The sequence below is a fragment of the Bufo gargarizans genome, chromosome 6 (assembly GCF_014858855.1).
Source record: "Bufo gargarizans isolate SCDJY-AF-19 chromosome 6, ASM1485885v1, whole genome shotgun sequence".
Lineage (NCBI taxonomy): Eukaryota > Metazoa > Chordata > Amphibia > Anura > Bufonidae > Bufo > Bufo gargarizans.
The window spans coordinates 378,356,558-378,382,797 of NC_058085.1; the positions used below are offsets into that span (position 1 = coordinate 378,356,558).

At 46.6% G+C, this 26,240-nt stretch overlaps 1 protein-coding gene across 1 annotated transcript in view; it reads right to left on the reverse strand.

Annotated features, from left to right (window-relative positions):
• ATRNL1 (attractin like 1) overlaps window positions 1–26,240 on the reverse strand; it is a 130,032-nt gene that overhangs the window by 58,963 nt on the left and 44,829 nt on the right. Inside the window, exons 3-10 of the mRNA XM_044299757.1 lie at window positions 26,061–26,174; window positions 24,682–24,810; window positions 24,389–24,597; window positions 18,687–18,861; window positions 18,252–18,348; window positions 13,082–13,337; window positions 5,350–5,533; window positions 3,500–3,654 (exon numbers count right to left, since the gene is read on the reverse strand). Coding sequence (XP_044155692.1) covers window positions 3,500–3,654; window positions 5,350–5,533; window positions 13,082–13,337; window positions 18,252–18,348; window positions 18,687–18,861; window positions 24,389–24,597; window positions 24,682–24,810; window positions 26,061–26,174 — 1,319 coding nt within the window. The remainder of the gene's footprint in view (window positions 1–3,499; window positions 3,655–5,349; window positions 5,534–13,081; window positions 13,338–18,251; window positions 18,349–18,686; window positions 18,862–24,388; window positions 24,598–24,681; window positions 24,811–26,060; window positions 26,175–26,240) is intronic.

Sequence of the window (26,240 nt, forward strand, 5' to 3'; positions counted from 1 at the left end):
GAGCACCCGGGGCTCTGAACTCTTTCTGCTTTTCACCTTGTGCATCAATCAAAAGCTTCGGCTGAGAACTGTCCTTGGCAGTCGGCACCTGTTCGGCCTGAGAGCGACATCTGCTGCAGTGAGGTTCCTCCTGGCCACGTTCCACCGCACATAATACGTTCACTTTCCGGTGACGCCTCCGTCCAATGTCAAGACTGGGATGATTGTTGCTAATACTAATCACACAGCCACTGCAAAAGTCTGCATGCCTCTGGATGCTCATATGTAGTCGAATCAGGCAGCAATCACACGTGCGGGTTTTAGTGCAGTTTTTTGTTTTTTTTTGGTCAATCCAGGAGTGGATGGTGAGGAATTCCAGACTATAGGACTCGCTAATTGCTGGACTACCAGGAATGTCCCTGGGGATTACTGATGTCAAAGACACTCGCCTTCTCTCCGTGGCTCTCCAGCTGTTACAAACCTAGAACAGCTTGTGGCTGTCCGGGGATACTGGGAGTTGTAGCTATGAACAGCCGGAGAGCCACTGATATATGAGCATACAGCCCCCCACATGTCATCGGACCGCACTGTATATCACTTGGTGCCCCCTGGTGGACATGTACAGAATGCAGCCTCTCCCCTTTAAGAGACACTTGGACACTTTGTTACTTTTCAGTCTGTTTTGTTGATACTTTGTTACATTCGCTGTAATGGGTCTGCGCCCCCCCCCCCCTCCAGATAAGAGCACGAGAAGCAGCAGCGACTTAGTAACACCAATAAAACCGCCTCATTTCGCTTCTTTCTGGTGGCTCTTTTGTAAACAGGCGCAGTCCTATGTAATAATTTGCTGGTAAATGAGACCTACTTTCCCGGACACAATGGCACGGAGGTAAGTGGCTTCATCTGAACAGAACAATGCGCCTCATGCTCCAGTATGAAAGTCAAGCTTCTCAGATGTGGGAGGGGCCAGCGGCGGCGTGGGCGAAACGGGGCAGTTAATGGCTCCATTATCTGAGTGTTTGCGATTGATTTGCTTCTTTCGCCAGAACGTGCGGATAAATGCGGCTTTTACCGGAGAGAATTAGCCGCTTCTCCTTGATTGCTGCGGATGCTCCACCGCCAGCCATACAGCGGCGGCACGGGCTTCTCTTCTCGCCATTCCCAGTTAATCAAGCTTCCCTGTAAAAGCGCCGAAGTGCTCACTGAACACCGTTATTACAGCGTCCGATCGGAGCGGGAGAAAAGCGCCAAATAAAGGAAGAAAATAAAGCTGCACAATGGTCCGGAACCTTAAAGCCGCAGAAAGTAAATATGATTACGCTCTTTCTTCGCCGGTATAAGCGCGGCTGCCGTGAAAGGAAGCGGTAATTTAGTATCGACAAAAAAAACGGACTGGAGGCTCATTGTGCGCACAATATCACCTGCCCCTCCTCCGCCATTGTAACGGGGAATCATGGGAGATGTTGACGATGAAGGTGACAATTAAGATCTAATTGCAGGTTCCACGCACCAGACGGACGCGGGCTCCGACAGGCTGAAGACTGCTCTGTATTACACTACTCCAGTCCTCCCAAAATACATCACATCCAGAGCTGCATTCACAATTCTGCTTTTATACTGTTCCTTATACTCCAGTTATAGCCAGGGGTAGATCTACTATTCTGCTGTGACACATCCAAAGCTGCGTTCACCATTGTGCTGTCGCATCATGTCTTATCTTCCAGCTACATCCAGAGCTGCATTCACAATTCTGCTGTTGCATTATGTCTCATCTTCCAGTTACATCCAGAGCTGCATTCACAATTCTGCTTTTATACTGTTCCTTATACTCCAGTTATAGCCAGGGGTAGATCTACTATTCTGCTGTGACACATCCAAAGCTGCGTTCACCATTGTGCTGTCGCATCATGTCTTATCTTCCAGCTACATCCAGAGCTGCATTCACAATTCTGCTGTTGCATTATGTCTCATCTTCCAGTTACATCCAGAGCTGCATTCACAATTCTGCTTTTATACTGTTCCTTATACTCCAGTTATAGCCAGGGGTAGATCTACTATTCTGCTGTGACACATCCAAAGCTGCGTTCACCATTGTGCTGTCGCATCATGTCTTATCTTCCAGTTACATCCAGAGCTGCATTCACAATTCTGCTTTTACACTGTTCCTTATACTCCAGTTATAGCCAGGGGTAGATCTACTATTCTGCTGTGACACGTACAGAGCTGCGTTCACCATTGTGCTGTCGCATCATGTCTTATCTTCCAGCTACATCCAGAGCTGCATTCACAATTCTGCTGTTGCATTATGTCTCATCTTCCAGTTACATCCAGAGCTGCATTCACAATTCTGCTTTTATACTGTTCCTTATACTCCAGTTATAGCCAGGGGTAGATCTACTATTCTGCTGTGACACATCCAAAGCTGCGTTCACCATTGTGCTGTCGCATCATGTCTTATCTTCCAGTTACATCCAGAGCTGCATTCACAATTCTGCTTTTACACTGTTCCTTATACTCCAGTTATAGCCAGGGGTAGATCTACTATTCTGCTGTGACACGTACAGAGCTGCATTCACAATTCTGCTATTGCATCATATCTCCTCTTCCAGTTACACCCAGAGCTGCAATCACCATCATGCTGTAGTGTCTCATACTACAATCAACTTCGGAGCTGCATTCACAATTCTGCTATTATACTGTTCTGTATACTCTAGTGACATCCGAAGCGGCACTCGCAAACTTACTCTTACATAATGTTCTGTACTCTGAACACATGTAGAGCAGCAGTCATCATGCTTTGTACTCCAGTCACACTGAGAGCTGCAGACACATTGATGCTGTTACATCATGCCACGTGTACCACAGTAGACATCAGTGCGGCATTCTCAATGTTGCGGGTATAGATCTTGTAACTCAGTGACCTCCAGAGCTGCAGTTCTAATTCTGGGCCCGTAGCCCCCCCCCCCCCCCCCCCCAGGTACACTGCATTGTGGGAGACGCAGTGTAGATCAGCCAGGTGTGAACACAACATCTCCAGCAGGACAGGCGCTGTGCAGACAAGGATCCAGTAGGTGGCAGTTATGTAACGAGAGAGGCTGAATTGTGGATGCAGCTCTGGATGTGACTGCAGCATAAAGCATGATGTGATATTCGGAACCACTGCGCCATTTATCAGAAGTGTACGGCAATGTTCTCGCTGCGGGGGATTAATCACCAGTTATAATACACGGCGCAGAGTCCATTACAGCCGAGCAGCCCATTGTTACCTCTCGTAGATAATAAGCAGCTGCCACCGTGAAACGCGCGGTCGCCTGAAGGAGGCTAAAGAAGTACCAAGGAAAATGTATACGTAAAATACTAAACAGAAGGAACATTACTCCCATCATCCTCACTACTACCACTAACATTCCTTTAATCCGCCATCAGATGTCTGATAATCCGGCGCCAGTCACTAGTACTGGATTGGAGGAAGTAAATGGCAGGGCACAGGGTTGCTGGCAGGGAAAGGGTTAACACTCACCGATGTCATAGGCCAGGAAGTCTGCTGAGAAGCACTTGGCGCCGTTGCTCAGGGACGTGTCGTTATGCGTGTTGCCGCCAAACACCAGCATGGCGCCGCTGATCAGCACGGCAGAGTGCAGGTACCGCGACAGCCCGCTCTCCTTCAGGATCATCCTGGAACGCGAAGGGAAAAGTCACCACAACACACGACAGGCGTCTAATTCTACACAAGTCCCAAGACCTCTGCTGGCTGTCACTGAATAGAGAGGTTCTGCTCCAGGACAGGAGGCTGACAACCTGCCCTGACCTAATATTTCTCACTGCTGGGGGTTTGTTACAATGTCCCTGAGAGCCAAGGAGCACGCCGCTCGCCTGTTTGTTACTATGTATCAGTCTGGTCAGCCTGGATACAATTGTAACAAAACTTCATCTGCGAGAAGTATTAGGTCAGAATGAGTAGTTGTTGTTTTTTACACTTTGGATATAAGCAAAACGTCTCCATTCACCGACAGCAAGCAGGGGCCTTAAGATTTGATGCAGAAAGTTTCAGTGGGAGAGAAATGAGATGCAGGTTGTGGCGTGAAAAAACGTAAATGGGAACAAAAAAGGTCATAATATAAAGAGATACAGACGGGAAAATAAAGTGTTAATAACTGACGCGGCCTCCATGGGAAAGGTCGGGGGCCCGGGGCCGGAGCTGCCCTTTCTGGGGTAACAGATTTGCTTAATTCTTGCCCTGTGGTTGTGATACTTATGAATAAACATGCGGTCAGCGAGCGCTGCTCTGGGGGTTCATTATCTGTGAGCTGAGACGTCGCCTCCTCCTCTATCTGAGCAGAGAACGTGCAGCACAATCTATAGATATAGGTGCTGAAGCCCCGAGACTGCGCCTCTTAAAGGGAAACCGCCCTGCTTGTTCAGTGTCTGCACGGGGCCCGCTGTGGCGATATGCCCCTCTGTCCTATCACAGGTCGACCGATTACAGCTCCTGCCTGGTTAATGCAGCGCTGGTCTGTAGAGATAAGATCACTGCAGCGCCACCATTCAGGGGTCTGGTGTAACTGCAGCGAGGACCCCGGGGCAGCTCCCCGGCCTGGCACGTATCTGCCTTAAAGGGGAAGTGCAGCTTAATTTCAATGTTAGTGATTTGCCCCCGGCTTGTCGCATTTTCATCCGTCCAGTCATCCCAGACACAAGCGTTTCCAGCGCGATGCCCCCTCCTCCCGCAGCAGCCCCCCGGGTCAGGTGGGGGCGTCATGGCCTCTCCAGGCACAAATTAAACCAGTGAGTGAGAGAAGGAGCTTAATCATCCGAGGTGCTGGGAAGGAAAGGTCAACGTACGAGTGCGCGGACAATCCGGGCGCCGCTCATCCCGTAAGGAACCATGCTGGATCAACAGCTTAGAGTCAGTGTTTGTGCAGTCTATTCTGCAAAGCAAGCGCCAGATGTCACTGGTAACCCCTGCAGTGCCAGACTGGAGCACTGCATAGTAAAACTGAAGGATCTAGGAACCCTCTGCTTGCTGTCGGTGAATGGAAGCATTCTACATCCTGAGGTTAAAAACCCATCTTGACTTCTACTTGCAGTAGCTGAGGGTTTGCTACAATTGTATCCAGTCTGGACAATGCTCTGAGAGCCCAGACTCCAGACTGATACATTGTAACAAAGCTCTTGATAATGGAATTCTAATACTAGAATGAACTGAACCCCCATAACGTCCTCGCGGTCAATGGTGACCCCATCACTGCTCCCCGGTGACATCAGCGCGCGGTAGCGCGGCCCCCGTGGACTCCGAATACAGCGCTGGTCTGGACTATAGAGAATATGACATTGTAACATCATGAGCTTGCACTCTATTGTTGAACCCACCAGGTGCGGGTGTTGACTTCGTATCGGTACAGGTCGTCCACCAGGCCGTACTTGTTGCCGGGCAGGGCTTTGTATCCTCCGTGCACATACGCAGACCTGGTGATCGGGTCGTAGACGCTGGTGTGGCCGTATCCTCCCTGCACGATGGCCCCCCGCGTGTCATGCACCAGCCAGGTGTTGGACCCTGCGAACAACCAGAGAAGTGTGAGAGGAAGGAAACCATCAGCAAGCAGGCGCCGCCTGACATTACAGCCCAGACATAACCAGGATTGTGCTGCCTGCGGGGGCTCCACCAAGACCACCAGGGATGTCCCTGTTAACCCCTTTACCACCATACACCACCAGGGATGTCCCCGTTAACCCCTTTACCACCATACACCACCAGGGATGTCCCCGTTAACCCCTTTACCACTGTAGACCACTATTATCTGTACTCAGAGAGTTATCACTGTGTTATCTGTGGTGTTACATAGGACTGCAGGTGACATCTACTACATTCTCTGTACTCAGAGAGTTATCACTGTGTTATCTGTGGTGTTACATAGGACTGCAGGTAACATCCACTACATTATCTGTACTCAGAGAGTTATCACTGTGTTATCTGTGGTGTTACATAGGACTGCAGGTGACATCTACTACATTATCTGTACTCAGAGAGTTATCACTGTGTTATCTGTGGTGTTACATAGGACTGCAGGTGACATCAACTACATTATCTGTACTCAGAGAGTTATCACTGTGTGACCTGTGGTGTTACATAGGACTGCAGGCGACATCTACTACATTATCTGTACTCAGAGAGTTATCACTGTGTTGTCTGTGGTGTTACATAGGACTGCAGGTGACATCTACTACATTATCTGTACTCAGAGAGTTATCACTGTGTTATCTGTGGTGTTACATAGGACTGCAGGTGACATCAACTACATTATCTGTACTCAGAGAGTTATCACTGTGTGACCTGTGGTGTTACATAGGACTGCAGGCGACATCTACTACATTATCTGTACTCAGAGAGTTATCACTGTGTTATCTGTGGTGTTACATAGGACTGCAGGTGACATCTACTACATTATCTGTACTCAGAGAGTTATCACTGTGTTATCTGTGGTGTTACATAGGACTGCAGGTGACATCAACTACATTATCTGTACTCAGAGAGTTATCACTGTGTGACCTGTGGTGTTACATAGGACTGCAGGCGACATCTACTACATTATCTGTACTCAGAGAGTTATCACTGTGTTGTCTGTGGTGTTACATAGGACTGCAGGTGACATCTACTACATTATCTGTGCTCAGAGACCGCACCGCAGTCCAGTTTTTGCTGTGAATTGTATTGTGGGTCTGGTTTCATCCACTTTGCTGGTATGTGGACGCCGTGGACTTAGGCCTCGTGCACACGACCGTTGTTCTGGTCCGCATCCTAACCGCAGTTTTTGCGGCTCGGATGCGGACCCATTCACTTCATTGGGTCCGCAAAAGATGTGGACAGTACTCCGTGTGCTGTCCGCATCCGTTGCTCCGTTCCGAGGCCCAGCAAAAAAAATATAGCATGTCCTATTCTTGTATGTTTTGCGGACCAGAATAGGCATTTCTACAATGGGCCGCCCATTCCTTTCCGCAAATTGCGGAAGGCACACGGGCAGCTTCCGTTTTTCGCATATCCGCGATTTGCGGACCGCAAAAAACAGAACGGTCGTGTGCATGAGGCCTTAGTGTCACAGATTTCCCGACAACAGTTCTGGTGGGCTCTAGACACCCCAGTCCGACACTGATCACCATTAATCCATTTACCACCCCAGACCACCAGGGATGTTATCATTAACCCTGTCACCACCATAGACCACCAGGGAGGTCATCATTAACCCTGTCACCACCATAGACCACCAGGGAGGTCATCGTTAACCCTGTCACCACCATAGACCACCAGGGAGGTCATCGTTAACCCTGTCACCACCATAGACCACCAGGGAGGTTATCATTAACCCTGTCACCACCATAGACCACCAGGGATGTTATCATTAACCCTGTCACCACCATAGACCACCAGGGATGTTATCATTAACCCTGTCACCACCATAGACCACCAGGGAGGTCATCGTTAACCCTGTCACCACCATAGACCACCAGGGAGGTTATCATTAACCCTGTCACCACCAGGGAGGTCATCGTTAACCCTGTCACCACCATAGACCACCAGGGAGGTCATCGTTAACCCTGTCACCACCATAGACCACCAGGGAGGTTATCATTAACCCTGTCACCACCAGGGAGGTTATCATTAACCCTGTCACCACCATAGACCACCAGGGAGGTCATCATTAACCCTGTCGCCACCATAGACCACCAGTGATGTTATCATTAACCCTGTCGCCACCATAGACCACCAGGGATGTTATCATTAACCCTGTCACCACCATAGACCACCAGGGAGGTCATCGTTAACCCTGTCACCACCATAGACCACCAGGGAGGTTATCATTAACCCTGTCACCACCATAGACCACCAGGGATGTTATCATTAACCCTGTCGCCACCATAGACCACCAGGGAGGTCAGCATTAACCCTGTCACCACCATAGACCACCAGGGAGGTTATCATTAACCCTGTCACCACCATAGACCACCAGGGATGTTATCATTAACCCTGTCACCATTAACACCTTCAATTGTGAGGACTAAGAGCAATGGTCTGCAGATCTCCCTCCACAGAGACCGTGGATTCATCATTTATAGTCACGGTCCCTTCCCATAATTCCCTGCAGCTTCCTATATTGGGTAGATACCATAGTTGTGCTCATCCTGAGCCTCCTGGTTTGTGTACAGAATGCCAGAACAAGAGTAAGAATGACGCAGGAATGTGAGAAGAGGAAGCAGGGGAATAAAACTCCACAGAACGCAGATTTATATGACATTCAGTATCTGTGGAAAGACGGATGAGAACATCAGGCCCGGACACAGGAGGACGCCCCCGCTATAAATCTGGCAGCAAATGCCGCTGTTTTCCAGGGGTCTCAGGGGCCACATCAGATGTTCAGTTAATGCTACAATGTAGCAGCTGACAGAGAATTTTATGGCTGGATACATTGTAACAATCCCTGAGCAGGGCTAGGTGAGGAAGTAAACAAGAATGTTCCAATTCGCTGACAGCAAGCAGAGATGACAAAGTAACATGCCAACGAACTCAGCAAGAAAAGTATCTTAACTCCTTAGTGGCTAAGCAATTATTATATATTTATTTTTTTCATCATCACATTCCATTCTTCTAAAAACAGCGCCTCCCCTGCCCAGAGGTCGTGTGCGGTATCACAGGTCAGCCCCATTCATTTCCATGGAGCAAAGCTGCAATACCAGACACAACCCACGGACTGGGGAGGCGCTGTTCCTGGATTAAAGTAGCCATGGTTTCTAATCCTGTACGACCCCTGTAAAGAGGCGCCCCCCTCACAGCCGGTGTATTCCCAGCGATGCATCCACATTGTGATGTTACTCTCTTATTCCTTCTGGAAATGATTAAATAAAATGACAATTGTGTTTCCAATCCCCGTCAACAGCGTCTCTACACACACTGTCCAAGACGTGGCGCTGACACGGGGAATGGTGGGAGCCCCGATGGCGGTATACAGGAGGCAAACTCTGTAAACGCAGCTCTGGGTGTGACTGGAGTATTAGAACCAGCATGGCCTTAATATGATGTACAGTTAGAGGGGTTTTCAGGCCATAAATATTTACCGTCTACCCACTGTATGGAAGGGGGGGTCTGACTGCCGGGCCCCCATCTATCTATTTATAGACAAGGGGGCCCCAGTCTCCATCCCACCAGGCTGCACAATAAGGCGTGTGAGGGGCGCAGCACTGGGACTCGGTGCCAGGTCAGCAGCAGGCCCATAAGTATCTGGTTCTGGGAAAGCTGGGTGATGACCAATATGGAGCAAACCCAGCTTTCCCAGGATCCTGATAGGTAACTGCCTGGTTATGCAGTTCTATAGGAGGAGATCAAGGGGAGCGATGAAGAGAGGGGGGCAGTATTGGGGTGCAGGCGCTGCTATGTGGGGGCATTGCTCAATGGCATCGCTGCACCCCCACTGGCATGGCAGACCAGGAACGGCAGGGGGAGGGGACCAGCGGCAATCCTCCCCTCCTCACAGCAGGACCAATCCCCCCCCACACCCACAGCAGGACCAATCCCAACCCCCCCACTCCCAAAGCAGGACCAATCCTACCCCCCCCCTCCCCCCACTCCCACAGCAGGACCAATCCTAACCCCCCCCCCCCCACAGCAGGACCAATCCTAACCCCCCCCCCCCCCCACAGCAGGACCAATCCTCACCCCCCCCCCTCCACTTCCACAGCAGGACCAATTCCCCCCCCCCCCCCCCCCACAGCAGGACCAATCCTCACCCCCTCCACCCCCCTCCACTTCCACAGCAGGACCAATTTTCACCCCCCCCCCCCACAGCAGGACCAATACTCACCCCCCCACTCCCACAGCAGGACCAATACTCACCCCCCCCACTCCCACAGCAGGACCAGTCCTGACCCCCCCGCACCCCTATAATCTAGATGAAGGTGAGGTACCCTGCGGGCATGACCCGGCACGGTGCCCGCTGCTGCCACCACCCAGTGAGGTGTAATACGGAGTAATTAATCATGTGAAACGGAGAAAAGGCGGAATATGAAGAGTGAAAATCCATGATGCCCCCCCAGCTGGCAGGAGCAGCCGCGCTCCTATACAACGCGCTGGTCGTACGATAGAGGCGCGAGTCACCTTGAGCCTCTCACCGAGGACGGCAGGATTTTATGAGGTATTACTAACCGAAACCAAAATAAATTTCCCTCTGGACTGGAGCAGGAAAAAAGACAAAGCTTTATGATCCAAGTTAGTAAAACTCGCCATATCATTCCCTGCGGAGATTTATGGCGGCGCTGGCAGCCATTAGACAGAGCGTGCAAGAAAGGGCACTCGCAGCGTCCCTGGCATCCACAGGAAGAGGGGGGTCCGCTCTCCTACAGGGGGACCCCCCCCCCTACAATTAACCTCCAGCACTTACAGCGAATGACTTAATCCATAACGCTGAGAACGTCCGCAGCTCTAGGAGTGTGCAGAGAAATTCATCATCAGCCAAAACGGGCGGCAGATTTAAAGGGCCGGCAGCCAGAAGTCTGCAAATAAGGCTTCCGCAGAGCGTCAAGACCATACTAAGAGTATTTGTGACTTAATTCTTCATCGTTTTCAAGACCTCTGCTTGCTGTCAGCAAATGGGAACATTTCAATTTTGTCTGAAAACCTGTACAGACCTAAAGCTTCTCACAGCTGAGGGTTTGTTACAATTGTATCCAACTTCACATCACTCCTATGCCTAAGGCCTCATGCACACGACCGTATTTTTTAACGTCCCGCAAAACATGGTTCCGTTGTACCGTGATCCGTGCCCGTTTTTTCTTCCGTGGGTCTGCCGTGATTTTTGGAGGATCCACGGACATGAAAAATGAAATAAAATTCTAAGTCAAGTTTGCCATTGAAATGATAGGAAAAAACGGACACGGATCACGGACACGGATCACGGACACGGATGACAATCTTGGGTGCATCCGTGATTTTCACGGACCCATTGACTTGAATGGGCCCGTGAACCGTTGGCCGTGAAAAAAATAGGACAGGTCATATTTTTTTCACGGCCTAGAAACACGGGTCACGGGCGCGGTGTAAAAACGGTGCACAAGCCGAGTTTTCAACGGCCCCATTGAAAGTCAATGGAGCCGCAGAAAAAAACGGAAAACGGCACAACGGCCACGGGTGCACACAACGGTCGTGTGCATGAGGCCTAAATCTCATAGCAGAGGCACAAAGCCGAATTACAGGACCCAACGCGTCCGCACCCATCTGTATTACAAAAGGGGCAAAATAAGACGCCTCCGCCACGATTACAGCTCTGAGGGCACCGGAGGTCGTCTACTGGAAATTCTCTCTGCAATCAACGCAAATGTCATCTGCATCCAAAAACGTAGCTGCAGGTTTATGGCAGGTGCGCTGGGGCCAAAGCTGACAAGGGGCCCCACAAGACCCAGAGTAATGGCGTAATAACAACCTCCACAGGAGGATCATCTGTGACAGTGAGTGCAGCTCTGGAGTATAACTCAGGATCAGTACAGGATAAGTAATGTATGTACACAGTGACTGCACCAGCAGAATAGTGAGTGCAGCTCTGGAGTATAATGCAGGATGTAACTCAGGATCAGTACAGGATAAGTAATGTATGTACACAGTGACTGCACCAGCAGAATAGTGAGTGCAGCTCTGGAGTATAATACAGGATGTAACTCAGGATCAGTACAGGATAAGTAATGTATGTACACAGTGACTGCACCAGCAGAATAGTGAGTGCAGCTCTGGAGTATAATACAGGATGTAACTCAGGATCAGTACAGGATAAGTAATGTATGTACACAGTGACTGCACCAGCAGAATAGTGAGTGCAGCTCTGGAGTATAATACAGGATGTAACTCAGGATCAGTACAGGATAAGTAATGTATGTACATAGTGACTGCACCAGCAGAATAGTGAGTGCAGCTCTGGGGTATAATACAGTATGTAACTCAGGATCAGTACAGGATAAGTAATGTATGTACACAGTGACTGCACCAGCAGAATAGTGAGTGCAGCTCTGGGGTATAATACAGGATGTAACTCAGGATCAGTACAGGATAAGTAATGTATGTACACAGTGACTGCACCAGCAGAATAGTGAGTGCTGCTCTGGAGTATAATACAGGATGTAACTCAGGATCAGTACAGGATAAGTAATGTATGTACACAGTGACTGCACCAGCAGAATAGTGAGTGCAGCTCTGGAGTATAATACAGGATCTAACTCAGGATCAGTACAGGATAAGTAATGTATGTACACAGTGACTGCACCAGCAGAATAGTGAGTGCAGCTCTGGAGTATAATACAGGATGTAACTCAGGATCAGTACAGGATAAGTAATGTATGTACACAGTGACTGCACCAGCAGAATAGTGAGTGCAGCTCTGGAGTATAATACAAGATGCATTATATAATCTGTATGACGGTGGTCTGGCTGGGGGTCCTGCTTTATTGTACATACTTCGGCTGGTCAAAGAATAAAAATGTGAGTTTCTCCAAGAAATTCTTTCACCTCTATATGTGGGTAATGATGTGAATCTCACCAGAGGCGACTTCTGAGCAATTTTACTTTGATCTTTTTACAGATAAGCGGAGGTGACAAGCGGCACATGTGAGGCAAAGGGGAACGTGACAAGGGACAATCACCCCCATAATGCGCCATTACACAAAGCGCCAGACACTACTCCCAGGTGACTGGGTCGATCATAGAGACAGATGATGGCAGTGACTCCTTCCGTACCGGGGCACCGCACTACAGAGATTATAGGAACCTGCCCCTCCTCCAAAGTGTCGCCCACCTCCCTGCCTGCACACAGTCGCCCACCTCCCTTCCTGCGCACAGTCGCCCACCTCCCTGCCTGCGCACAGTCGCCCACCTCCCTGCCTGCGCACAGTCGCCCACCTCCCTGCCTGCGCACAGTCGCCCACCTCCCTGCCTGCGCACAGTCGCCCACCTCCCTGCCTGCGCACAGTCGCCCACCTCCCTGCCTGCGCACAGTCGCCCACCTCCCTGCCTGCGCACAGTCGCCAACCTCCCTGCCTGCGCACAGTCGCCCACCTCCCGCAGCGCAGCACTCACTCAGGTAATACTCCTGGACGTTGCTGATGTACCCGTAGACCGCGGAGTAACCGAATATGACGACCATCACCACCTCGCGGCTGTCCAGCTCCAGGATGTGCGCCGTGTGACCCTCCACCGCGTAGTGCTGCCCGTGGTTCAGGACGAGCGGCGCCCGCATGCTCCACGACTTACTGGAGATGTCGAAGATCCAGAGTTCATTGGTGACGTTCCCGCCGCTCGTCTCAATCTTCCCGCCATACATGTAGATCTCATCCTGGAGGGGCATAAAACGGGGGAGGGGTAATTATATTATACAACAAGCCAGATAGGATCAGCGGCGCAGGGAACATACGGGGTGGGCACGCTGTCACCAGTCCACTGTCAGTCTCCACTGTAGTCCTCGCATTCTACTCATGAATCCCTGGATAAACACACATTTCATTTATCTGGACATTACATCTGCTCCCTGGAAAGCTGGGTGGCCACCAATCCTTCCATGCAGACTGTCATCCAATTACTGGACACGTGTGCGATTACCCTGGGAAAGGTAATGGCGGCCATATTGTTTGTACATCCGGATTTCCCAGAACGACGGAGACGAGAATGAAACGAGGACACACAATGTCGGAACGGAGGCGTAATAGCGTATAATAGAGCGCGCGGTCCACCAAGCGGAAAAACAAATGGCGGCTGGAGCGCAGAGCGACACGTTTCTACAGCTTCCCAATAGGCTTTGTGTTTTAATTTCTCACCATCTGCTGACTGTTTCCAGTAATAATCAGCAGAATTGTGAATGTAGCTCTGGAGTATAATAAATGATGGGCAATGTAATAATAGATACAGAACATGTGGCTGATATGGGGCCCTCGGGCAGAGGGGCCCAGACCTGGTTGTGCCCCTCTCCAGGGTAGAGGTGGGGGATTGTGACAAAGGACACACCCCAGACTATTGTGTAGGGGCCACCGTTCTGATCGCAGCTCCGGGGCCCACTTCCTCTATTTGCACAATTGAAGATAAATAATGCAAAGCAGCTACAAAGTGACAACCTTTATGCAGATCAGAGTCATGTGACTTCAGCTCCCACAATGCACTGCACCCTGGGATAGGAAACAAGCAGAACTGTGAATGCAGCTCTGGATGTGACCTGAGTATTTATAAAGTATTTACGGGGTTACTCGGCGTCACACGGTCGCTGTTGAGAGGAGCTGAGAGACAGGAGTGTTTGTCGCCGCGCTCGGCGTCGTATCTCCTCATAAAGTGAGGATAATCCGTAAATGAGGAGACCGGCGGGTGACGCTGCTCATAAATCAGCGGCGGTCCTCGTAAGGCAGCAAATCAGCAGGGATTAGTATCAGTCGCTGGGATATATTTACACCTCAGTGACAGCGACCGTCTCACGGGACCGAACGTACGCAGCATATCCGTCAGGTAGATAAGTGGCGCAGGGATCGGGAGCGGCACAAGAATCTCTATGAACACAACGCGCCATCGCTCCGCAGCCACCGCCCAACATATCAAGGAAGGATCAGCTCTGCCCAAACTGAGCATGAATAGAATGCAAAAACTGCAGTGAACACTGACAGGAGGAAGAGAGGAGGGGGGCGGGAGAGATCAAAGCACAATAATAAGGACTTCTAGCCCTTGAGGATCTGTGGAAAGCTGGATGACAACCTCTATGGGCCTTGTAACAGTGTCTGTCACCTAGCCGAGACCCCAGCTCACCCCGGGGAAGATTCTACAGGTGAGGGGGTCTGACCTCCCAGCGAAGGTCCCGCAGCCGGATTCATCATCTGTGGATTAACAGATGTGAATGGAGAGCAGTGGCCAGAACCGCAATCAATGCCGAGACGAGCAGCGCCACCGCCGCTGCTCTCCAGGGGAAGCTACAGGTGACAGGCGCCGGCGGATTATTTATTAAACAGCAGCAGCTGCTCCGACAGATAAACCCGGAGGAAGCGGAATCCATAAATCATGAGCGCTCCACGGAGAGGGGGCGAGACGGTCTGCAGGGAGACAAAACCACCCGTCATACAGCGCTCATCTGTACCTGGGAAAGCTGGATTGTGTCCAACATGGCTGACTGTAGGACAGGAGAATACAGTCTATTGCCCCCTGTTATCAGCCATTTCAGGGGGGAGAGGATGACTGTAGGACAGGAGAATACAATCTATTGCCCCCTGTTATCAGCCATGTCAGGGGAGAGGATGACTGTAGGACAGGAGAATACAGTCTATTGCCCCCTGTTATCAGCCATGTCAGGGGAGAGGATGACTGTAGGACAGGAGAATACAGTCTATTGCCCCCTGTTATCAGCCATTTCAGGGGAGAGGATGACTGTAGGACAGGAGAATACAGTCTATTGCCCCCTGTTATCAGCCATTTCAGGGGAGAGGATGACTGTAGGACAGGAGAATACAGTCTATTGCCCCCTGTTATCAGCCATGTCAGGGGAGAGGATGACTGTAGGACAGGAGAATACAGTCTATTGCCCCCTGTTATCAGCCATTTCAGGGGAGAGGATGACTGTAGGACAGGAGAATACAGTCTATTGCACCCTGTTATCTGCCATTTCAGGGGAGAGGATGACTGTAGGACAGGAGAATACAGTCTATTGCCCCCTGTTATCAGCCATATCAGGGGAGAGGATGACTGTAGGACAGGAGAATACAGTCTATTGCCTCCTGTTATCAGCCATTTCAGAGGAGAGGATGACTGTAGGACAGGAGAATACAGTCTATTGCCCCCTGTTATCAGCCATTTCAGGGGAGAGGATGACTGTAGGACAGGAGAATACAGTCTATTGCCCCCTGTTATCAGCCATTTCAGGGGAGAGGATGACTGTAGGACAGGAGAATACAGTCTATTGCCCCCTGTTATCAGCCATTTCAGGGGAGAGGATGACTGTAGGACAGGAGAATACAGTCTATTGCCCCTTGTTATCAGCCTTTTCAGGGGAGAGGATGACTGTAGGACAGGAGAATACAGTCTATTGCCCCCTGTTATCAGCCATTTCAGGGGAGAGGATGACTGTAGGACAGGAGAATACAGTCTATTGCCTCCTGTTATCATCCATTTCAGGGGAGAGGATGACTGTAGGACAGGAGAATACAGTCTATTGCCCCTGTTATCAGCCATTTCAGGAGAGAGGATGACTGTAGGACAGGAGAATACAGTCTATTGCCCCCTGTTATCAGACATTTCAGGGGGAGGATGACTGTAGGACAGGAGAATACAGTCTATTGCTCCCTGTTATCAGACATTTCAGAGGAGAGGATGACTGTAGGACAGGAGAATACAGTCTATTGCCCCCTGTTATCAGCCATTTCAGGGGAGAGGATGACTGTAGGACAGGAGAATACAGTCTATTGCCCCCTGTTATCAGCCATTTCAGGGGAGAGGATGACTGTAGGACAGGAGAATACAGTCTATTGCCCCTGTTATCAGCCATTTCAGGGGAGAGGATGACTGTAGGACAGGAGAATACAGTCTATTGCCCCCTGTTATCAGCCATTTCAGGGGAGAGGATGACTGTAGGACAGGAGAATACAGTCTATTGCCCCCTGTTATCAGCCATTTCAGGGGAGAGGATGACTGTAGGACAGGAGAATACAGTCTATTGCCCCCTGTTATCAGCCATTTCAGGGGAGAGGATGACTGTAGGACAGGAGAATACAGTCTATTGCCCCCTGTTATCAGCCATTTCAGGGGAGAGGATGACTGTAGGACAGGAGAATACAGTCTATTGCCCCCTGTTATCAGCCATTTCAGGGGAGAGGATGACTGTAGGACAGGAGAATACAGTCTATTGCCCCCTGTTATCAGCCATGTCAGGGGAGAGGATGACTGTAGGACAGGAGAATACAGTCTATTGCCCCCTGTTATCAGCCATTTCAGGGGAGAGGGCTGACTGTAGGACAGGAGAATACAGTCTATTGCCCCCTGTTATCAGCCATTTCAGGGGAGAGGGCGACTGTAGGACAGGAGAATACAGTCTATTGCCCCCTGTTATCAGCCATTTCAGGGGAGAGGATGACTGTAGGACAGGAGAATACAGTCTATTGCCCCCTGTTATCAGCCATTTCAGGGAGAGGATGACTGTAGGACAGGAGAATACAGTCTATTGCCCCCTGTTATCAGCCATTTCAGGGGAGGATGACTGTAGGACAGGAGAATACAGTCTATTGCCCCCTGTATCAGCCATTTCAGGGGAGAGGATGACTGTAGGACAGGAGAATACAGTCTATTGCCCCCTGTTATCAGCCATTTCAGGGGGAGGATGACTGTAGGAAGGAGAATACAGTCTATTGCCCCCTGTTATCAGCCATTTAAGGGAATGAGGATGACTGGGACAGGAGAATACAGTCTATTGCCCCCTGTTATCAGCCATGTCAGGGGAGAGGATGACTGTAGGACAGGAGAATACAGTCTATTGCCCCCTGTTATCAGCCATGTCAGGGGAGAGGATGACTGTAGGACAGGAGAATACAGTCTATTGCCCCCTGTTATCAGCCATTTCAGGGGAGAGGGCGACTGTAGGACAGGAGAATACAGTCTATTGCCCCCTGTTATCAGCCATTTCAGGGGAGAGGGCGACTGTAGGACAGGAGAATACAGTCTATTGCCCCCTGTTATCAGCCATTTCAGAGGAGAGGATGACTGTAGGGCAGGAGAATACAGTCTATTGCCCCCTGTTATCAGCCATTTCAGGGGAGAGGATGACTGTAGGACAGGAGAATACAGTCTATTGCCCCCTGTTATCAGCCATTTCAGGGGAGAGGATGACTGTAGGACAGGAGAATACAGTCTATTGCCCCCTGTTATCAGCCATTTCAGGGGAGAGGGCGACTGTAGGACAGGAGAATACAGTCTATTGCTCCCCGATATCGGCTCTGGGTGCCACTTCTTCTGATGTGATTGACGCCGCTCATCCTCGTTTATTCGCAGCGATGCTGTGTCCTGAGGGGCACTGCTGCCATCTATCGGCTGAACTCTGGTACTACAGGTTGCTGCAGCATTTTGTCACTTCTCACTACTGATATTTCAGGACCAGGATTTTCATGTGATCCAGACCCTATGAGTCCTGGGACAGATGGCGACTTTCATATCATAATTTCTGCCCTCAGAGCAGCGATCATGATCCACAGAACTGCATTGAGTTGCATGAGAAATAACAGGAGAGAGATCCCACCTGGTAAAGCGCCAGCGACTGTCCGTATCTCTGAAGGGGGGCTGTATGGACGGGGTTCACCGGGACCACATTCCAGATGCTGCTCTCCACGTTGTAGCTGTATAAGACAAAAGGTCACAGTTTACAGTCACCCAGCTTTCCCAGAATCAGATGAATCCAAGTAACGACAAAATAAATTATATTTACTGGGGATTTTAAGATGAACTATGGCTGGCAATAGTGTTCCTACAGAGGACCACCCAGCTTTTTTACAGTCCTGGTAAATATGACGGCGGCACTGCTGCAAAATGGTTAAGATCTGTCGCTCAGGATCTCAGGAAAGCTGGGTAACAGGCCTGCGGGAGCCTACCACAAACATCAGCTCAGCTCTAACATCCCCTGGACTGCCCCTCCATCTCCTACACCTGTACAGGCAGCTGTAAGGGGGTCACTTACTTTAGCACCATCTGAAAGGAGCTGTAATTGAAGGCGTAGCCTCCGATCACCCACATAAACTTCCCATGCATCACGGCTTTGTGGGAGGCTCGCCCCACCGAGGGGCTGAACGGCTTCACATTGGGCAGGATCCAGTAAGATTCAGTGGAGGGGACGCTGAGCGAGCAGTCAGGACCTGGGGACAGATAACGGTGCGGAGTCAGCCGAACCGACCAGAACAACCTGACAAGTATTCAAAGGAGAGTGCAAACAACACATGATAATACACCAACAGATGTCAGTATAATACACCACTAGATGTCAGTATAATACTATAATACACCACTAGATGTCAGTATACTACTATAATATACCACTAGATGTCAGTATAATACTATAATATACCACTAGATGTCAGTATAATACTATAATATACCACTAGATGTCAGTATAATACACCACTAGATGTCAGTATAATACACCACTAGATGTCAGTATAATACTATAATATACCACTAGATGGCAGTATAATACTATAATATACCACTAGAGGTCAGTATAATACTATAATATACCACTAGATGGCAGTGTAACACTATATTATACCACTAGATGGCAGTGTAACACTATATTATACCACTAGATGTCAGTATAATACTATAATACACCACTAGATGTCAGTATAATACACCATTAGATGTCAGTATAATACTATAATATACCACTAGATGGCAGTGTAACACTATAGTATAATACTATAATATACCACTAGATGGCAGTGTAACACTATATTATACCACTAGATGGCAGTGTAACACTATATTATACCACTAGATGTCAGTATAATACTATAATATACCACTAGATGGCAGTGTAACACTATATTATACCACTAGATGGCAGTATAACACTATATTATACCACTAGATGTCAGTATAATACTATAATACACCACTAGATGTCAGTATAATACTATAATATACCACTAGATGGCAGTATAATACTATAATATACCACTAGAGGTCAGTATAATACTATAATATACCACTAGATGGCAGTGTAACACTATATTATACCACTAGATGGCAGTGTAACACTATATTATACCACTAGATGTCAGTATAATACTATAATACACCACTAGATGTCAGTATAATACACCATTAGATGTCAGTATAATACTATAATACACCACTAGATGGCAGTGTAACACTATATTATACCACTAGATGTCAGTATAATACTATAATATACCACTAGATGGCAGTGTAACACTATATTATACCACTAGACGGCAGTGTAACACTATATTATACCACTAGATGTCAGTATAATACTATAATATACCACTAGATGGCAGTGTAACACTATATTATACCACTAGATGGCAGTATAACACTATATTATACCACTAGATGTCAGTATAATACTATAATATACCACTAGATGTCAGTATAATACTATAATATACCACTAGATGTCAGTACAATACTATAATATACTACTAAATGTCAGTATAATACTATAATATACAACTAGATGTCAGTATAATACTATAATATACCACCAGATGTCAGTATAACACTATAATATACCACTAGATGTCAGTATAATACACCACTAGATGTCAGTATAATACACCACTAGATGTCAGTATAATACTATAATATACCACTAGATGGCAGTATAATACTATAATATACCACTAGAGGTCAGTATAATACTATAATATACCACTAGATGGCAGTGTAACACTATATTATACCACTAGATGGCAGTGTAACACTATATTATACCACTAGATGTCAGTATAATACTATAATACACCACTAGATGTCAGTATAATACACCATTAGATGTCAGTATAATACTATAATATACCACTAGATGGCAGTGTAACACTATATTATACCACTAGATGTCAGTATAATACTATAATATACCACTAGATGGCAGTGTAACACTATATTATACCACTAGATGGCAGTGTAACACTATATTATACCACTAGATGTCAGTATAATACTATAATATACCACTAGATGGCAGTGTAACACTATATTATACCACTAGATGGCAGTATAACACTATATTATACCACTAGATGTCAGTATAATACTATAATACACCACTAGATCTCAGTATAATACTATAATATACCACTAGATGGCAGTATAATACTATAATATACCACTAGAGGTCAGTATAATACTATAATATACCACTAGATGGCAGTGTAACACTATATTATACCACTAGATGGCAGTGTAACACTATATTATACCACTAGATGTCAGTATAATACTATAATACACCACTAGATGTCAGTATAATACACCATTAGATGTCAGTATAATACTATAATACACCACTAGATGGCAGTGTAACACTATATTATACCACTAGATGTCAGTATAATACTATAATATACCACTAGATGGCAGTGTAACACTATATTATACCACTAGACGGCAGTGTAACACTATATTATACCACTAGATGTCAGTATAATACTATAATATACCACTAGATGGCAGTGTAACACTATATTATACCACTAGATGGCAGTATAACACTATATTATACCACTAGATGTCAGTATAATACTATAATATACCACTAGATGTCAGTATAATACTATAATATACCACTAGATGTCAGTACAATACTATAATATACTACTAAATGTCAGTATAATACTATAATATACAACTAGATGTCAGTATAATACTATAATATACCACTAGATGGCAGTATAACAATATACCGCTAGATGTCAGAATAAGGCTACTTTCACATTAGCGTGTTTCTTTTCCGGCATAGAGTTCCGTCACAGCGGTTCTATACCGGAAAATAACTGATCAGGCATATCCCCATGCATTCTGAATGGAGAGTAATCCGTTCAGGAGGCATCAGGACGTCTTCAGTTCAGTCGTTTTGACTGTTCAGGCAAAAGAGAAAACCGCAGCATGCTACGCTTTTATCTCCAGCAAAAAAATAATAATTTACACTTGCCTGAATGCCGGATCCAGCATTTTTTTTCATAGGAATGTATTAGTGTCAGATATCACTATATATAACAATATACTGCTAGATGTCAGTATAATACTATAATATACCGCTAGATTTCAGTATAACACTATATTATAGCACTAGATGTCTGTATAATACTATAATATACCACTAGATGGCAGTATAACACTATAATATACCGCTAGATGTCAGTATAACAATATAATATACCGCAGCGTCAGGTAAAATAAGTGTAAGCGCCTGTGTAAGACAAGCAATAAGTGTTTCACCAAATATAATATACCACTAGATGGCAGTATAACACTATAATATACCACTAGATGGCAGTATAAAAGTATAATGTACCACTAGATGGCAGTATAACACTATACTATACCACTAGATGTCAGTATAATACTATAATATACCACTAGATGGCAGTATAACACTATAATATACTACTAGATGGCAGTATAACACTATAATGTACCACTAGATGTCAGTATAACACTATACTATACCACTAGATGGCAGTATAACACTATACTATACCGCTAGATGTCAGTATAATACTATGATATACCGCTAGATGTCAGTATAACACTATATTATAGCACTAGATGTCTGTATAATACTATAATATACAACTAGATGTCAGTATAACACTATAATATACCACTAGATGTCAGTATAAAACTATAATATACCGCTAGATGTCAGTATAACACTATAATATACCGCTAGATGTCAGTATAACACTATAATATACCACTAGATGTCAGTATAACTGTATAACACTATACTATACCACTAGATGTCAGTATAAAACTATAATATACCGCTAGATGTCAGTATAACACTATATTATAGCGCTAGATGTCAGTATAATACTATAATATACCACTAGATGTCAGTATAACACTATAATATACTACTAGATGGCAGTATAATACTATACTATACCACTAGATGGCAGTATAATATACCACTAGATGTCAGTATAACAGTATAATATACCACTAGATGTCAGTATAACACTATACTATAGCACTAGATGTCTGTATAATACTATAATATACCACTAGATGTCAGTATAACACTATACTATACCACTAGATGTCAGCATAAAACTATAATATACCGCTAGATGTCAGTATAACACTATAATATACCGCTAGATGTCAGTATAACAATATAATATACCGCAGCGTCAGGTAAAATAAGTGTAAGCGCCTGTGTAAGACAAGCAATAAGTGTTTCACCAAATATAATATACCACTAGATGCTAGTATAACACTATAATATACCACTAGATGGCAGTATAACACTATAATGTACCACTAGATGTCAGTATAAAAGTATAATGTACCACTAGATGGCAGTATAACAGTATAATGTACCACTAGATGGCAGTATAACAGTATAATGTACCACTAGAAGGCAGTATAATACTATAATGTACCACTAGATGGCAGTATAACACTATAACATACCACTAGGTGGCAGTATGACAGTATAATATACCACTAGATGACAGTATAACACTATAATATACCACTAGATGTCAGTATAACAGTATAATATACCACTAGATGTCAGTATAATACTATAATATACCACTAGATGGCAGTACAACAGTATAATGTACCACTAGATGGCAGTATCATACTATAATATACCACTAGATGGCAGTATAACAGTATAATATACCACTAGATGGCAGTATAAGTATAATATACCACTAGATGGAAGTATAAGTATAATATACCACTAGATGGCAGTATAACAGTATAATATACCACTAGATGGCAGTATATGTATAATATACCACTAGATGGCAGTATAACAGTATAATATACCACTAGATGGCAGTATAAGTATAATATACCACTAGATGGCAGTATAACAGTATAATATACCACTAGATGGCAGTATAACAGTATAATATACCACTAGATGGCAGTATAATACTATAATGTACCACTAGATGCCAGTATAACACTATACTATACCACTAGATGGCAGTATAACACTATAATATACCACTAGATGTCAGTATAACAGTATAATATACCACTAGATGCCAGTATAATATACCACTAGATGGCAGTATAACACTATACTATACCACTAGATGCCAGTATAACAGTATAATATACCACTAGATGGCAGTATAACACTAATATACCACTAGATGGCAGTATAACACTATACTATACCACTAGATGTCAGTATAACAGTATAATATACCACTAGATGGCAGTATCATACTATAATATAGCACTAGATGGCAGTATAACAGTATAATATACCACTAGATGGCAGTATAACACTATACTATACCACTAGATGGCAGTATAACACTATACTATACCACTAGATGCCAGTATAACAGTATAATATACCACTAGATGTCAGTATAACAGTATAATATACCACTAGATGGCAGTATAACAGTATAATGTACCACTAGATGGCAGTATAACAGTATAATATACCACTAGATGGCAGTATAACACTAATATACCACTAGATGGCAGTATAACAGTATAATGTACCACTAGATGGCAGTATAACAGTATAATGTACCACTAGATGGCAGTATAATACTATAATATACTACTAGATGGCAGTATAATACTATAATATACTACTAGATGGCAGTATAATACTATACTATACCACTAGATGGCAGTATAACTGGCGCTCACCTTGCCAGCTGTCGTTGCAGACGCACAGCTTCTCTCCGGTCAGGTCGCAGTAGCCGTGGTCTGGGCTGCCGCAGTTATTCTTGCAGTAGGGGATGTCGCAGGCCTCGCCCTTCCAGTACTTGTCGCACTCGCAGTAGACGCGGCCGGGCACGGAGCTGCTGGTCGCGCACTTGCCGTGGCCGGAGCAGTTACTCGGACAGGAATTTATCCTGCGGACGACACAGTGAACACAGTGGGCACATGGGGGAGATGAGAATGAGCCCCTCTTAAAGTGACCCGCGCCCTCCACGTACGAGTAGAAGATGTTGAATCCGGTGAGGTTATAAGCAGCATCGCTAAAAAAGTGTAAGAGGGCGTATCCTGACGTGGTGACCACCTCCGGGACCGTCTCATTTCCCGCCACTTCAGGGACGATCAGACCACTGCAGGAGAGAGGAGCGCACTGACACATTGTAACAAGCCTTCAGCTGTGAGCAGGACTAGGATGTCAGCCTCATTCACTGACAGCATGCAGAGATCATGAAAATGGTGAGGAATTGAAACACAAATCTGAGTGACAACCAGTGTGCTCAGCATTATAGTGGTCACGGCTTGTCACCTGGCCCTTCATTCTCCACCCAGCTTTCCAAGGACCAGATAGAAGAAAGGCGACGACTCCAGGGCGGATCTATACGTCCGGGCAGTCAGTGGCCAGGTAGGTCAGTAGGACTGTAACCAGCCCTACTGACCTACCTACAGGCCACCTGTGAAGGCTCCATTAATCAATACTGACCCCCAGAGCTGCGCTCATGTCTCATTACCAGCAGCAGATAATGAGCGCTGGTCACATGACTCTGAAACCAGTATGGCCGCCAGTAGAGCGGCGCGGGGAGATCTGTCTGCTGAGTGGGTGATACGAGGTCTGACTGACCCCCGGGGGGCATCCCCAGATGAAGTGATAGGGAGCGGGCAGAAGTGAGGGAAAGCTGGGTGAGCCCCCCTGAAGGCCGCCGCCACCTCAGTCACCCAGCTTTCCCCAGAACCGAAAACTGCCACTTTCTTACATGCTCTGCTTCATTTCAAGATCTCTGCTGGTTGTCAGTAAATGGGAACATTCACAGTTTACATCCAGAACCTTAAATCCTGCCCTAATATTTCTCACAGCTGAGGGTTTGTTACAACAGCAGAATGAATGGCCTGGTCTCCAGACTGATACATTGTAACGACAGCCTGGACGTGTACACAGACTGGATACAATTGTAGCAAAGCTTAAGCTGAGAGAAGCTTTAGGTCAGTATCCCTCTGGATGTAAAGAAAGAACATTCCAATTCACTGAAAGCAAGCAGAGATCTTCTCAAGAAAGGAAATAGTCTTGATGGATACTTTCCTCATTTCTGCTTTTGTCTCACTGAGAAAAGCCCCAGGATCAGCGGCGCCATTAAAATTAGAACTTGTTTTCGGAGTCCAGGAGTGGGTGCCCGTCATGTCTGGCGCCACTTATCTCATTCCAGCGGCTTGAGGGATTCCGGATTACTGGGCACCCGATCCTGGAGGTCTGATCTGGTGGTTCTGCTCAGATATCTGGTGTCAGTGGATTAGGATTTCCTTCCATCTTGCGCAGCGGATATTGCATGGATTTTGTGGCGATCACTGGACATGTTTGCCGCTGATCAGGTGCGGCGCCGCTGCTCACCTCAGGACTGCGATGAGCGGGGAGTATATGGAGTCTCCGTCGTACACGTACATGTGGTCCCAGCTGCATTCTGTGGCGAAATGATTGAAGCGCAACCTCAGGACGGCGTTCGAGCTGCAAAAAAAAACCGGAAGGTTAACGCCACGAGGCCAATCAGTGGATACTGAAACACACTAAGCT